The 15498-nt window shown below is 46.9% G+C and overlaps 1 protein-coding gene across 4 annotated transcripts in view; it reads left to right on the top strand.

Annotated features, from left to right (window-relative positions):
• LOC147105734 (protein PHTF2-like) overlaps window positions 1-15498 on the top strand; it is a 159190-nt gene that overhangs the window by 89784 nt on the left and 53908 nt on the right. For 2 of the 4 annotated variants that reach the window (XM_086010406.1, XM_086010405.1), the window contains exon 4: window positions 1227-1238. The exons of 1 other annotated variant lie outside the window; for it this stretch is intronic. In XM_086010406.1, coding sequence (XP_085866532.1) covers window positions 1227-1238 — 12 coding nt within the window. Of the gene's footprint in view, window positions 1-1183; window positions 1239-15498 lie in introns of all 4 variants that reach the window. One more of the 4 variants, XM_086010408.1, reaches the window with a different exon arrangement.

Here is a 15498-nt window from a genome sequence, read left to right as displayed (position 1 = left end):
TGGCTAAGAGTCAGGAAGTGAAAGGAGCACTGCCCCATGTCATCCCAGGTTCGCATACGCCACAGCGGTGCGCTCCTGCGCTCTGTGGGGCACTATGCTGCACACAACTCTGCAGCGTTTGAAAGCAAGTTCTCGAAGGGGTGTTTGCACAAGGTAAGTGCTGATTTCCTTGTGATGTCGGTGGCGTACTCCTTAGCTACGCTGCCGACCGCAAATTCAGGGCCGATAAGTAGAAAAAAACCCACTCCAGAGCAGCAATTGTGGACAACAATGCCCTTTTTTCAAACATACAGGATTCAGCAGAGCCGCCTTTCTGTTCCTGTTTAATGATCTGAATTACAAATTGGTTCAGGTCTCAGACCAAGATCACCGAGATGGTGTCAGCCAGTTTTAAATACTGACGTGATATGGAACATTTAGTGCCTCATAGATGTTGGGCTGGCAGAGCTGTATGCAAATTTGGTTTCTATTTTGATTAATAAGCAAGTGTTGTGGTCAACTTCACAAATTAGGTATTTGTCATATGTCATTACTGATGGTGACTGTGGCATATTTTAATATTTCTCATTTTCATAGTCACATAAGTGCAGGGTGAAAAGTATTTCCATATTTCCCAGCCCAATAATATAAACAATTCTATTTTATTTTGAAATATTTACTTTACTGTATACTTTTTTCCCTTTCACTCATTTAAAATTATAAGTTTGTAATCTTTCTAAACGATTCCCATTTATTTTTGGTTATAATGCATTCTATTTGTAAGTGTTAAATGCTCTGGACCTTTAACTCTAGTTGCATTCAGGGCTGCGGTGCAATCAACTGCTTAGCGATTCTTTTCATTTTTCTGGAATGGAACTTATCCTACAGGTTTTTCTGCTGATTTAAGAGGGTGGGGCAGTGAACATTTATAATGATGATTCATGGTAACCAGCTGATGGAGTGTTCAGCTGCCCAGTGTTTCAGGCAAGAGCCGAGAGAATTAACTATTATATTCAATCAAAAATTAGATTCAAGTAAGGGTACTTCCATTAGTCCAGTGTTCTCTAGTTACTACCAGGCACCTAATTATGCTAATGATTTCACTGTCCAAGTACTATCCTTAGAATTGAAACAAAGGTAACAAAATATATGTCATACTGTTTGTCAGTGTATTAATTACCAAGTAGTCACCTTATACTTTCAGTTTTGCTTTTCCTCCTTCCTGATGTTATTTGTACTCTTTGCAGTTTATTAAATTGGTAAGTACCCCAGGAAATGATTTTGTGCTTGTATACTGCTGTGGTCAGTTGTGCTAATGGATTCTGGCCTGGTTGTTTTTAACTCCGTTTTTGGATATGTACTGTGTGATTCAAAGGGTTTAATGCAAGATTTCCTCCTGTGTGCTACTTGTACCAAAATCATGAATGCATTTGTAAAGTAAATGGCCTAGAAATTCAGTATCGCCACGTTTGGGGCGCTACAGTTGAGCGTGCGCTAAATTTAGCGCCCGGTGCAACTTGGCGCCATCTTCAGCGAAATTGAGTTGCATTGCCCCAAGAGGTTGTTGCTGCGCTAAAGCAGGCGGTGCATGACTATCCTAAGGCGCTAAGCCGGCGAGCCAAGGCGCTACCACCGAGGGCGGGCGCAGCGCAGGTGCGGCCAGTTAGCGAATGCAGGCAGACACGCTGGCGCCGGTCACCTCTTAAAGGGGGAGGGGCAATTTGTCTTGCAGCCACGCCCTGCACATTGGAGCCCTGATTCTAGGCCTGGACAGACCTGCTGCGACATCGTTACGCCTACGACCATGGAGAGGGTCAGGGAGCGAGCGCAACGCTTCAGTGAGGGGGCCCTGAAGGTTCTGGTTGGCGCAGTGGAGCGCAGGCGACCTATCCTCTTTCCTGACAGTGGCAGGAGGACGCTGCTCAACAAATATAGAAAAGCTTGGAGGGAGGTGGCACACAGAGTGACCAACATAAGAACGTAAGAAATAGGAGCAGGAGTAGGCCAATCGGCCCCTCGAGCCTGCTCCGCCATTCAATAAGATCATGGCTGATCTGATCCTAACCGTCAATCTCCTATCACAGAACCATCTCCTGAATCTAACAGAATTAGACACACAAAATAGGAGCAGGATCGGGCTACACGGCCCCTGGGCCCGCTCCGCTACCCATAGGGCCATGACCGATCCGAACCTAGACTCATGTCCAAATTCCTGCCCGCTCCCCGTAATCCTTAATTCCCTTTACTTCTAGGAAACTGTCTATTTCTGTTTTAAATTTATGTAATGATGTAGCTCCTACAGCTTTTTGGGGCAGCATATTCCATGGACCTACCACCCTCTGAGTGAAGTAGTTCCTCCTCATCTCAGTTTTGAAAGAGCAGCCCCTTATTCTAAGACTATGCCCCCTAGTTCTAGTTTCACCCATCATCGGGAACATCCTCCCCGCATCCACCCGATCCAACCCCTTCACAATCTTATATGTTTCAATAAGATCGCCTCTCATTCTTCTGAACTCCAATGAGTAGAGTCCCAATCTACTCAACCTCTCCTCATATGTCCATCCCCTCATCCCCGGGATTAACCGAGTGAACCTTCTTTGTACTGACTCGAGAGCAAGTATGTCTTTTCTTAAGTATGGACACCAAAACTGTATGCAGTATTCCAGGTGCGGTCTCACCAATACCTTGTACAACTGAAGCAATACCTCCCTATTTTTATATTCTATCCCCCTAGCAATGAAAGCCAACGTTCCATTGGCCTTCTTAATCACTTGCTGCACCTGCATACTAACCTTTTGAGTTTCGTGCACCAGGACCCCCCAGATCCCTTTGTACTTCAGTACTTTCCAGTTTCTTGCCATTAAGATAATAACTTGCTCTACGATTTTTCCTGCCAAAGTGCATAACCTCACACTTTCCAGTATTGTATTCCATCTGCCAAATCTCTGCCCACTTACTTAGCCTGTCTATGTCCCCTTGCAGGTTTTTTATGTCCTCCTCGCTCACTACTTTCCCTCCCATCTTAGTATCATCTGCAAACTTTGATATGTTACACTCTGTCCCCTCCTCCAAATCGTTAATATAGATTGTAAAGAGTTGGGGACCCGGCACTGACCCCTGCGGAACACCACTAGTTACTGATTGCCAGTCTGAGAATGAACCATTTATCCCAACTCTCTGCCTTCTGTTAGATAGCCAATCCTCTATCCATGCCAGAATATTACCCCCAATCCCGTGATTTTTTATCTTAAGCAATAATCTTTTGTGTGGCACCTTGTTAAATGCCTTTTGGAAGTCTAAATACACTACGTCCACTGGTTCCCCTTTATCCACCCTATATGTTACTTCCTCAAAGAACTGCAGCAAATTTGTCAAACATGACTTCCCCTTCATAAAACTATGCTGACTTTGTCCTATTAAATTATGATTATCCAAATGTCCTGTTACTGTCTCCTTAATAATGGACTCCAATATTTTACCTACCACAGATGTTAGGCTAACCGGTCTATAGTTTCCAGCCTTCTGTCTACTGCCCTTTTTAAATAAGGGCGTTACATTAGCAGTTTTCCAGTCTGCCGGGACCTTTGCTGAGTCCAGGGAGTTTTGGAAAATTATTACCAATGCATCCACAATCCCTACCGCCACTTCCCTCAAGACCCTAGGATGTAAGCCATCAGGTCCAGGTGATTTATCCACCTTGAGTCCCATTATTTTACCGAGTACCACTTCCTTAGTGATTTTGATCGTGTTTAGCTCCTCCCCCCCCCCCCCCCCCCCTATAGCCCCCTGTTTGTCCAGTGTTGGGATATTCTTAGTGTCTTCTACTGTAAAGACTGATACAAAATATTCATTCAGTGTTTTTGCCATCTCCATGTTTCCCACCATTAATTTCCCGGTCTCATCCTCTAAGGGACCAACATTTACTTTAGCCACCCTTTTTCTTTTTATATAACTATAAAAACTCTTACTATCTGTTTTTATATTTTTTGCTAATTTACTTTCATAATCTATCTTCCCTTTCTTAATCAATCTTTTTGTTATTTTTTGCTGTCTTTTAAAGTTTGCCCAATCCTCTATCCTCCCACTAGATTTGGCTACCTTATATGCCCTTGTTTTTAGTCGAATACTATCCTTAATTTCTTTACTTAGCCACGGGTGGCTGTCTTTTCTTTTACACCCTTTTCTTCTCAGTGGAATATATATTTTTTGGAAGTTGTGAAATAACTCCTTAAATGTACACCACTGATCTTGTATCGTCTTACCCTTTAATCTATTTTCCCAATCCACTCTACTCAATACCGCTCTCATACCTTCATAGTCTCCTTTATTCAAGCTTAGCACGCTTGTTTGAGATCCAACCTTCTCACCCTCTAATTGAATATGGAATTCAACCATGTTATGGTCACTCATTCCAAGGGGATCCTTTACTAAGACATTTTTAATTAATCCTGTCTCGTTACACAGGACCAGATCTAAGGTTGCTTGCCCCCTGGTCGGTTCAGTTACATACTGCTCAAGAAACCCACCCCTAAAACACTCAACGAACTCATCCTCAAGGCAGCCCTGCCCAATTTGATTTGTCCAATTAATATGATAGTTAAAATCCCCCATAATTATAGATGCTCCCTTATTACAAGCCTCAACTATTTCCTGATTGATACTCCGTCCAACAGAGTTGCAACTGTTCGGAGGCCTATAGACTACACCCACTACTGTTTTTTTCCCCTTATTATTCCTTACCTCCACCCAAACTGTTTCATTATCCTGATCTTTTGACCCAATATCATTTCTCTGTATTACAGTGATTCCTTCCTTTATTAACATAGCCTCCCCACCTCCCCTTCCTTCCTGCCTGTCCTTCCTGATCGTTAAATAACCTGGTATGTTTAATTCCCAGGCATTGTCACCCTGCAGCCATGTTTCTGTAATGGCCACAAGATCATACCCATATGTAGTTATTTGTGCCATTAACTCATCTATTTTGTTACGAATGCTACGTGCATTCAGATAGAGAACTTTCAAATATGTTTTGTGACACTTAGTTCCTGCTTTTGCCCTTTTTATTACTTTACCTTTTACTCCATACCTTCTGCCCCTTCCTGACACGCTCTGATTTTTAATTTCCCCACTGCTACCTAAGTCTATGACCTTCTCTGTTGTCATTTTTATTATTTGCTCTCTAGGAACCTCCCCCCAACTAGTTAGTTTAAAGCCCTCTCTACGGCCCTAGTTATATGATCCGCCAGGACTCTAGTCCCAGCACTGGCCAAGTGAAGCCCGTCCCAACGGAACAGTTCCCTCCTGCCCCAGTACTGGTGCCAGTGTCCCAGGAAGCAAAACCCATTTCTCCCACACCAGTCTTTGAGGCACACATTTAACTCTCTAATTTTATTTGTCCTAGCCAAATTCGCTCGTGGCTCAGGTAAGATTATTACCCTTGAGGTTCTGTTTTTTAATTTGACCCCTAGCTGCTCATACTCCTTTAACAGAACCGGCTTCCTAGTCCTATCTACGTCGTTTGTACCAACATGGACCACGACAACTGGATCCACCCCCTCCCACTGCAAGTTTCTTTCCAGCCCAGAGGAGATGTCCTTAACCCTGGCACCGGGTAGGCAACACAGCCTTCGGGACTCTCGCTCTCGACTGCAGAGAACTCTATCTATCCCCCACCACTACAACATTTCTATTTACTCCCCCCTCTTGAATGGCCCCCCGTTCCACGGTGCTGTGGCCAGGTTGCTCATCCTCCCTGCAGTCCCTGCTCCTGTCCCCACAGGGAGTAAGAACCTCGAACCTGTTGGTCAAGAGCAAGGGCTGCGGCTCCTCCAGCTCTACGTCCTGGATCCCCGTACCTGCCTCACTCATAGTCACACCGTCCTGTCCCTGACCATGGGCTACATTTGAATTACTTAACTTCATAGGTGTGACCACCTCCTGATACACAGAGTCCAGGTACTTCTCCCCCTCCCTGATGTGTCGCAGTGTCTGAAGCTCAGACTCCAGCTCATCAAAACGGAGCTGGAGTTCCTGTAGCAGCAGACACTTGTCACAGACGTAATCATCGTGAGCCTCAATGGGGTTCACCGGCTCCCACATCTCGCAACAGTAGCACATCACCTGCTCCATTCTATGTAATTAATTAAAATTTTTATTGTTAGTTATGGACACCCTCTGCCCGATTTTAGATGCTAGTATCCCCTTTAATTAATTGGATTTAAATTAAATCAATCCCTCTAGTTACACCAGTTAAATGGTTTACCAACAGTCACTCTGCACCAGAAAGGCCTTATTAACTACAACCCACAGAGTTAAAGTTTGAAAAGAGCACCTAACACCCCACTTACCCTAACTCACAGCACTCTTTGATGACTCGCACTCTAGCAGCATGGTACCTAGGACCCCAACGCAATGCAGGAAGAAGTTCAACGACCTCACTCGGGTTGTCAGGGTGAGTACCCTTTCCAGTATCCTCTTCATCCCTGCATGTGCATCTCACTTTATGGCCAAAGGGTCCTGAAAGCCCCAATGCCCAGCCCTCATCCAACACCTATGGGCCTCTCATGAAACTCACATGCACATTCACCACTTTACACAATGTAAGGGCTATTCTACCATGGGAGGCAGTGCAGCCAAGATCAGGGCTTGACACTGTTGGGGCTATTCCACCATGGGAGGCAGTGCAGCCAAGATCAGGGCTTCACATTATACTCGGAGCCCGTCCTTTCTCTTGCAGGGCAAGCTGGCCCACAATAGGAGGCAGCAGCAACGGACCGGGGGAGGCCGTCCTGAACTTAAAGACCTCAGCGATCTGGAGCAGCGCGTGGAACGGATAATGGCAGGCCGGCTGATTGGCCCCGTCGCCACTGGAGATGCCGACCCCGTTCTGGACAGCAATGGTAAGGTCATCACCTTTTTGACCTCTCTCTTTCCACTTGTGCCTCACACCAGCATCCTTTGCCACTATCAAACCAATGCAGTGCATTGCAGCACTGATGCTTCCCTCGCTGCCGCCCTGTCCTCACGCTAAAGCAACTCTTGTACCTCCCTGCTTTCAGATACTGATTCGCTAGGTGAGGAGGCAGGCCCTCAAGCTGCCACTGGGAGTGAATCGGAAGGCGAGGAAGAGGAAGCCGGAACATCAGTGCCACCCTCAGCCAAGGCAGCCCATGCTCATGATGGGGACACGTCTTCCCTGGAGGGGAGCAAGGGGGAAGGGTCTGAGGAGGGTGAAGCTCCGGGGCCCAGCAGGCTGCAGCAACGTTTTGGGGGGGGGGGGGTAGGGAAGCTTGGCAGCCTTCTCCCCGGAGGGAGAGTGTGGCCTCCAGCCCTGCTACAGTGAGCGCAGAGGAGGTGCGGCTTCTTGCTGAAATGGGCGCCCAGGCGGAGCATAGGCACACTGAGCTCATGGCTGCAGTGGCAAGGATGCCTGACTCCATAGAGTCACTGGCAAGGAGTGTACAGGAATTCGGGGCAGCATAGGCAAGGAGTCTGCAGGACTTCGGGGCAGCACAGGCAAGGAGTCAGCAGGACTTCGATGCAGCACATGCGGCTTCCAGCCAAGTGCTTAGTCGTGCCATGCAGTCACTGGCTGGTCTGATGCAGACACAGATCAGGGCCACACGAGCACTAACTGCTGCCACCCTCGCTGGATCGGGCAGGATTCGCCGGGGCCCTTGCCGCGCCGCAGCAGGCCAGCAGTTTCTGCTTCAGCAGATTGCTGCGTATGCTTCAGTGCTGCCCCATGCGAGTGCCAGTGTCTCATCTGACCAGGGAGTGCCTGTGCTCTGTCAGGTTGGCAGCATTCCTGCTGCCAACACTGTCACTCCTCCACTGCAGCTGCCACCACCCGTAGGACAGACTGCTGCCGCCCAAGCAGAGTTGGAGCAGTCAGCAGCCGGGCCCTCCAGGTCCAGAGCTGGTTCAGGCCATCCCCCAAGGGCATCTGCCGACTCACTATCTGACCCTCAGCAGCCTTCCCCCAGCCTTGCTGCAGCCACTGGAGTCCCATTGCGGAGCAGCTGCAGGGCGGGAAGGGACCAATCTCGCGAGCGAGACAGATCACCCTCACAGGCCAAAAAGTAGGAGGTGTGGCAAAATGTTGTGTTTATTTTTTGTGAAGCCCGAAGATCATGGTCATTTTTGTTTAACTCTTTTGTTCATTGTCTCCAGGTTGTGAGAGCTAGTTATGTGTCTGACTGTTTTTTGGGGGTTTCTCTGTATTTGTTTGTCATGCGGGAAGGGCACAGAGTTTGTTAAATAAATAATTGTCTTTATTCAGATTGTGCATGTTTGCACTTTGAACTATTTGTTGCCTTGACCGGCTCAGGTTTTGCGGAGCGGGTCCATTCATGTTGTTTCAATGGCACAAGCCATTCCTTGAGAGGGGGCCTAGAACCGACTTGTAATAAGCCGCTGACGGACAGCCCTTGCACTTTGTGCCTCCCTCCCGTCTTGGTGCTCCTCTTCCTCCTCCTCCTCCTCCTCCTCTGGTGGTCCTCCAATGTCTGCTGGCAGTGGCTGAGTCCTGAGGATAGCTAGGTTGTGCAGCATGCAGCACACTACAACGAAATGGGAGACTCGCTCAGGCGAGTACTGAAGGGCTCCCCCGGAATGGTCCAGACAGCGGAACCATTGCTTTAGCACGCCGATTGTGTGCTCAATGATGTTCCTGGTCGCTTGATGGCTGTCATTGTATCGCTCTTCAGCAGGGGTGCTGGGCGCACGGAGCGGGGTCATCAGCCAGGTGCACAAAGGATAGCCCCTGTCCCCTGGGTGAGCCGGGGCTTCGAAAATGTCTGCCACAGAAGTCTGGTGCAGGATAATAATAATAATCAACTTTATTGTCATTGTTAGTGCACAAGTGCAGTACAACGAAATGTAGGCTTGCAGCTCCCGAGAGTGTACATTTAGATTAAGACATTTAAACATTCAACATTCATTTGGCTTGTAATACATTAACATAAACATAATAAAGTACATTGGCAGATGTGCAGGCTTTAGAGTTTATTTGTGGAGTTCAGTAGGATGACAGCCCTGGGAAAGAAGCTGTTCCTAAATCTGGTCGTTCGGGTGCGAATGCATCTGTAGCGTCTCCCAGATGGCAGGGGGGCGAACAGACTGTGGCTGGGGTGGGTAGGGTCTTTGATGATGGTCAGTGACCTCCGTAAACAGCGTTTCTGGTATATGTGCTCTATGGTCGGTAGCCGGGTGCCGGTAATGCGTTGGGCAGTTTTGACTACCCGCTGCAGGCTTTCTGGTCATAGGAGCTACAGCTGCCATACCATACTGTGATACAGTTTGTCAGGATGCTCTCTATTGTGCAGCGGTAAAAGTTAGAGAGGATCAGGGGTGACAGGTTACATCCCTTCAGCTTCCTTAGGAAATATAGGCGCTGCTGGGCCTTCTTCACCAGAGAGGAGGTATTGAGGGACCAGGAGAGGTCGTGGCTGCTGCCTGGAAAGCAGGCATTGACAGCTAGTATCAGCTGTCTGTGGTCACACACCAACTGCACGTTCAACGAATGGAACCCCTTCCGGTTGCGGTAATCCTCGGCATTCTCTAGAAGTGCCCGCAAAGCCACATGCGTGCAGTCAATGGTGCCCTGGACCATGGGGAAGCCCGCTATTCTTGCAAATCCCATTGCACGCTCTTGCTGCTTGTCCAGGGTCATGGGGAAGGAAATGTACTGACGTCTCCTTTTGAAGAGGGCATTCGTGACCTGGCAGATGCAGCAATGCACCGCGAACTGGGAGACATTGGCAATGTCCCCAGTAGTGGATTGGAAGGAGCCGGTGGCATAGAAGTTGAGAGCCACTGTCACCTTCACTGCCACCGACAGAGACGTCCTGCTCCTCAGCTGAGGCTGCAGATCTCTCTGAAGCAGGTGGCAGATCTCAGTGACCACCTCCCTTCTGAATCGAAGCCTCTGAATGCACTGCTCCTCAGACATGTTGAGGTAGGAGAAGTGCTGGCGGTATACCCTGGGAGGGTAAGGCCTCCTGTGCCGACGCCTGTTGGCCCTCCTCCGTTTGGCCATGATTGGCACTCTCGCTTGGCGTCTCTGAGCCCTCTCAATGCAATGGAGAAACCCAACATTTCCACCCATTGCAGCCCCCATTATATGTGGCCACTCAAGGCTATGGCACTGAAAAATCAATCCAACTGCAAAGCTCTGGGCTGAAGCCAGAAGTACCTGTGTGAGCGCTGAGTCAAAGCAGAAAGCTCTCTCCCTTTGTCTCTCTCACACAGGAGTGGTCCAAAAATGGCTACCACAAAGAATGCAGGAAGAGCTCCCTTTAAATAGCGCCCCCCCCCAGCCCCACAGCGACTGGGAACCGTTCCACTCAACCAGTCGCTGGGAGCGCCAGGCGGAAAGGGGGGCGCCACTGAAGTGCCGGTTCGGGGCGCACCAAGGGTGTTGTTGCACTATGAAATTACGTCAGGATCTGCGCGCGCAGCTGAGCGGGCGTTGCGGTTTTGCGCCACCGAGAAATCTTCACTCAAGTTCGCGAGAGGCGCAGATTGTGCCGCGCCTGGGCGCTAGCCGCTTCGCGCCCCACTTATCGCCGCCTTAAGGCGCTAGCGGCTGGCGCTACCAACTGAATTTCTAGGCCAATGTCTTTACTATTTTGCTATGCAGAGTACACACAGGAAATCTTTCCCAGATACCTACTAAAGGCATGCTTATGAATTTAATCGCAGGATTTTTTTGCACTACAGCACGTACTGTACCACAAGTACACAACTAATGTCTGTGTGATATTAATAAAATATAAATTATTTTTGAAGCGTGTGCACTTTTTTATTTAGGCTAATAAGATGCTGAGTGCTGCAGAGTGTTTTGAAGCCCTCTGGTGTTGGCTACTATCTCTCCGTGTCCTCTAAATTAAAAGCACAGGCAATTAATTTTTGAAAGGTAGGATTTATAGTGCTCTGGCTTCCTTTTTTGGCAAAGCCAGTCTCTAAAGTGCTCCGTACACTTTCAGTGGCAATCAGTAGGACTGGTAGCCCTCTCTGGACACTTCTCCAAATTCTCAATCCCAAGTATTTTGCTATCAAAGCTTCTGGCATATGGTACCCCAATATACATAATATTCGATTGACAACATAAAGACTCCAGTTCCTTGCCATATTTTGCATCCCATCCCTGAATATTTCCTTGCTAGAACTAAAAAATAAATCCCTACCCTTAATAATTATTTGCAGCATTTAACAGTTCATAATCGGTACCTGAACTTTGGATTATTTTGCATCTCCTGACTCAGTCACAACGGCACAGAAGGAGGCTATTCGGCCCATTGAGTCTTTGCCGGCTCTCTGTAGAGCAATCCAGTCAGTCCCATTCCCCGCTCTATCCCCGTAGCCCTGCAAGTTTATTTCCCTCAAGTGCCTATCCAGTCTCCCCTTGAAAACATTGAGTGTCTCCGCTTCCAACGCTTCCGTCGGCAGCGAATTCCAGGTCATCACCACTCGCTGCATAAAAAAGTTTTTTCTCACATCCCCCCTGTATCTCTTGCCCAAAACCTTAAATCTGTGTCCCCTAGTCCTTGTACCATCAACTAGTGGAAACAGCCTTTCCCCGTCTAGCCTATCCCAACCCGTCATAATCTTGTACACCTCTATCAAATCACCCCTCAACCTCCTTTGCTCTAATGAAAACAAATCCAGCTTCTCCACCCTGTCCTTATAGCCAAGATCCCCCATCCCCGGAGCCATTCTGGTAAATCTCCTCTGCACCCTCTCGAGTGCCTTCACATCCTTCCTAAAGTGTGGTGACCAGAACTGGATGCAATACTCCAGTTGTGGCCTAACCAGCACTTAATAGAGGTTCAGCATAACTTCTGTACTTTTGTACTCAGTGCCTCTATTTATGAAGCCCAAGATCCCATATGCTTTGTTAACCACTCTCTCAATATGTCCTGCCACCTTCAGGGACCTATGCACATTAACTCCCAGGTCCCGCTGTCCCTGCACACTCTTTAAAACTGTGCCATTAAGTGTATATTGCCTCTCCCTGTTCCTTCTGCCAAAATGCATCACCTCACACTTCTCTGTATTAAATTACATCTGCCACTTGTCTGCCCATTCTACTAGTCTTTCTATGTCCTGTTGCAGTTGATGGGTATCATCAGCACCATATCCCCAAGTTTGGTGTAATCGGCAAATTTAGAAATTCTACTCTCTATTCCAAAATGCAGGTCATTTTTTTTATATATCTCTATCAAAAAAAGCAGTGGCCCCAGCACTGACCCTTGGGGAACACCACTGTCTACCATCCTCCAGTCTGGAAAAACAGGCATTTACCACAACTCGCTGTTTTCTGTCCTTAAGCCAATTCCTTATCCAAGCTGCCACTGACCCACATATTCCATGAGTCTCAATTTTATTAACCAGCCTTCTATGTGGTACTTTGTCAAACGCCTTCCGAAAATCCATGTAGACAACATCCATTGCATTCCCTTCATCAATCCTCTCTGTTACTTCATCAAAAAATTTAATTAGATTAGTCAAACACGATCTGCCTTTTACAAATCCGTGTTGGCTCTCCTTAATTAGCAGAAACATAGAAACATAGAAGATAGGAGCAGGAGTAGGCCATTTGGCCCCTCGAGCCTGTTCCGCCATTTAATGAGATCATGGCTGATCATCCAAATTCAGTACCCTGTCCCTGCTTTCTCCCCATATCCCTTGATCCTTTTAGCCTTAAGAAATATATCTAACTCCTTCTTGAATATGTTTAATAAGTTAGCCTCAACTGCCTTCTGTGGTAGAGAATTCCACAGGTTCACCACTCTCTGGGTGAAGAAATTCCTCCTCATCTCAGTCCTAAATGGCTTACCCCTTATCCTTAGACTGTGACCCCTGGTTCTGGACTCCCCCGCCATCGGGAACATCCTGCATCTAGCCTGTCTAGTCCTGATAGAATGTTATAAATTTCAATGAGATCTCCTCTCATTCTTCTAAACTCTAGCGAATATAAGTCTAATTGACCCAATCTCTCTTCATACGTCATTCCTGCCATCCCAGGTATCAGTTTGGTGAATCTTCGCTGCATTTCCTCCATGGCAAGAACATCCTTCCTCAGATAAGGCGACCAAAACTGCACACAATACTCAAGGTGTGGTCTCACCAAGGCCCTGTACAACTGCAGCAAGACATCCTTGCTCCTGTACTCGAATCCTCTCGCTATGAAGGCCAACATACCATTTGCCTTCTTAACCGCCTGCTGCACCTGCATGCTTACCTTCAGTGACTGGTGCACAAGGACACCCAGGTCTCGTTGCACTTCCCCTTTTCCCAATCTATTGCCGTTCAGATAATCTGTCTTCCTGTTTTTGCCACTGTGGTAAACCACTGCTAACTCTGTACATGTCTGTGTGGTAAACCACTGTTAACTCTGTACAGGTCCGGGCATGTCTCCGCCCCTGGCTCCACCCCTAAGCCCGGGTATAAAGGTGACTCACCACCCTTCCCCCGGGAGCTCTTAGGATGGATCCACTAGCAGAGGCATGCTCCAGTTCTTAGTCAATAAAAGCCTACTTCGTATAAGTTCAACTCGTAGTCTTTGGTGTTGTTGATAGTGCATCAGCCACCAAAGTGGATAACTTCTCCAAGAGTCCGTTAATATTTTCCTTTATTATTGTTTCTAAAATTTTACCCACCACTGATGTTAAACTGACCGGCCTGTAGTTACTAGGATTGTCCTTACACCCTTTCTTGTACAATGGTGTCACATTTGCCACTTTCCAATCCTCATGCACCTCCCCCGCATCTAGGGAAGATTGGAAAATTATGGCAAGCCCTTCCACTATCTCCTCCCCCAATTCCCTTAGCAACCTGGGATGCAAGCCATCTGGACCAGGCGACTTGTCCACTCTAAGCATACCCAGCCTTTCTAGTATATCCTGTCTATCAATTTTCACCCCTTCCACTGTTTCTACCTTTTCTACTTCTACCAATATTTTGTCAGCATCCACCTCCTTAGTAAACACTGATACAAAGTACTCATTGAGTATTCTAGCCTTGCCCTGCGCCTCTAAGCATATATCACCTTCTTTGTCTCTAATAGGCCCCACCCCGCTTCTTACTACCCGCTTACTGTTTACATGCCGGTAGAAGATTTTTGGGTTCCCTTTTATGTTAACTGCCATTCTACTCTCATATTCTCTGTTTGCCAATCTTATTTTCATCTTCACATCCCCTCTCAACTTATTGTATTTGGTCTGGTTCTCCCTTGAAGAATTCACCTGACATGCATCATACACCCTCTTTTTTTGTTTCATCATCTTCTCTATCTCCCTCGTCATACAAGGAGCCCTTGCTTTGGTTCCCTTACCATTCCCTCTTGTTGGAATGTACCTAGCCTGTACTTGGAACATCTCCGTCTTAAAGATCACCCATTGTTCCGTTACAGTTTTTCCTGTCAGTCTTTGGTTCCATTTTACCCTGGCTAGATCCTTTCACATCCCATTGAAGTTAGCCCTATTCCAGTTTAGAAGTTCCACTCTAGATTGTTCCTTGTCCCTCTCCATTGCTAATCTAAATCTTATGATACGATGATCACTCATACCCAAGTGTTCTCCCATAGACACCTGGTCGACCTGGCCCACTTCATTCCCCAGCACCAGTTGGGCCAAGAACATATTGGTCAAGGAAATTCACCTGAACACATTTCAGAAATTTCTCCCCCTCCTTTCCCTTTACCCTAGCATTATCCCAATCGATATTTGGGTAATCATTCGCAAAACATTGAGATTCTTATTATCCATCACATTTAATTACTGATAAATATGCAGCATTTTTACAGCACTGCCCTTCTGGGTTGGTGGATGTTGTACGAATTGCTGCTTGAATTGAGGAGGTTGAATGCAGCATTGGATCACAATGGTGGAAATAACCGTGGCACTGGCCACCCTTTCTTTATTTACTGCAATCTTGTGTTGTCTTTTACATGTATGTTTCCTGGGAAGCACAAATGATGGACCTGAAACAATTGGCATTGCCAAACTTCGTTGTCTATTGCACCCCAGGATAACTTGTCTGAAGTGCAAGGACCAGATTCTCTGCATGGAGCTCGCCAGCCCTTTCCAGCATAAATGGAACTTTTTGTATTTTTCAGAAGAAATCATCACAGATCAAAAAGCATTTGCAACCACTCAGTTGTGGGCACAAAACATGTTGACTGAAGTGCGGATACAGCCTCTTCTATTGTCACTAACCTTAGTGACTTAGCACAAGATAGTTACAAATAAGGAAGACCTCCAGAATTTAACTCATCCATCCAGAATGACCCTAAAGTCCCTCATTGTAGCAACTAATTAGTTCTGAAATAATTTAGGGTTTATTACTCCTGCTCTTAACAGGAGCCCATTCCATGTATTGTTCATTCTTTGTATTAAAGTTACGATCTCCTTTCCTAATCTTTCAATTTAATTTAAAGTAATTTTCCAGATTTGCCATACTGTTTGCAATTTTGTTTATGTCTAGAACTTCTCAGATACCTGGTTTTTCAAGGTT

Source organism: Somniosus microcephalus, chromosome 17 (assembly GCF_052327205.1).
Source record: "Somniosus microcephalus isolate GS21.2 chromosome 17, FLI_Smic_1.0, whole genome shotgun sequence".
In the NCBI taxonomy this organism is placed as follows: Eukaryota; Metazoa; Chordata; class Chondrichthyes; order Squaliformes; family Somniosidae; genus Somniosus; species Somniosus microcephalus.
Note: the sequence above shows the minus strand (reverse complement) of the source record. Positions and strands in the feature narration are given on the sequence as shown.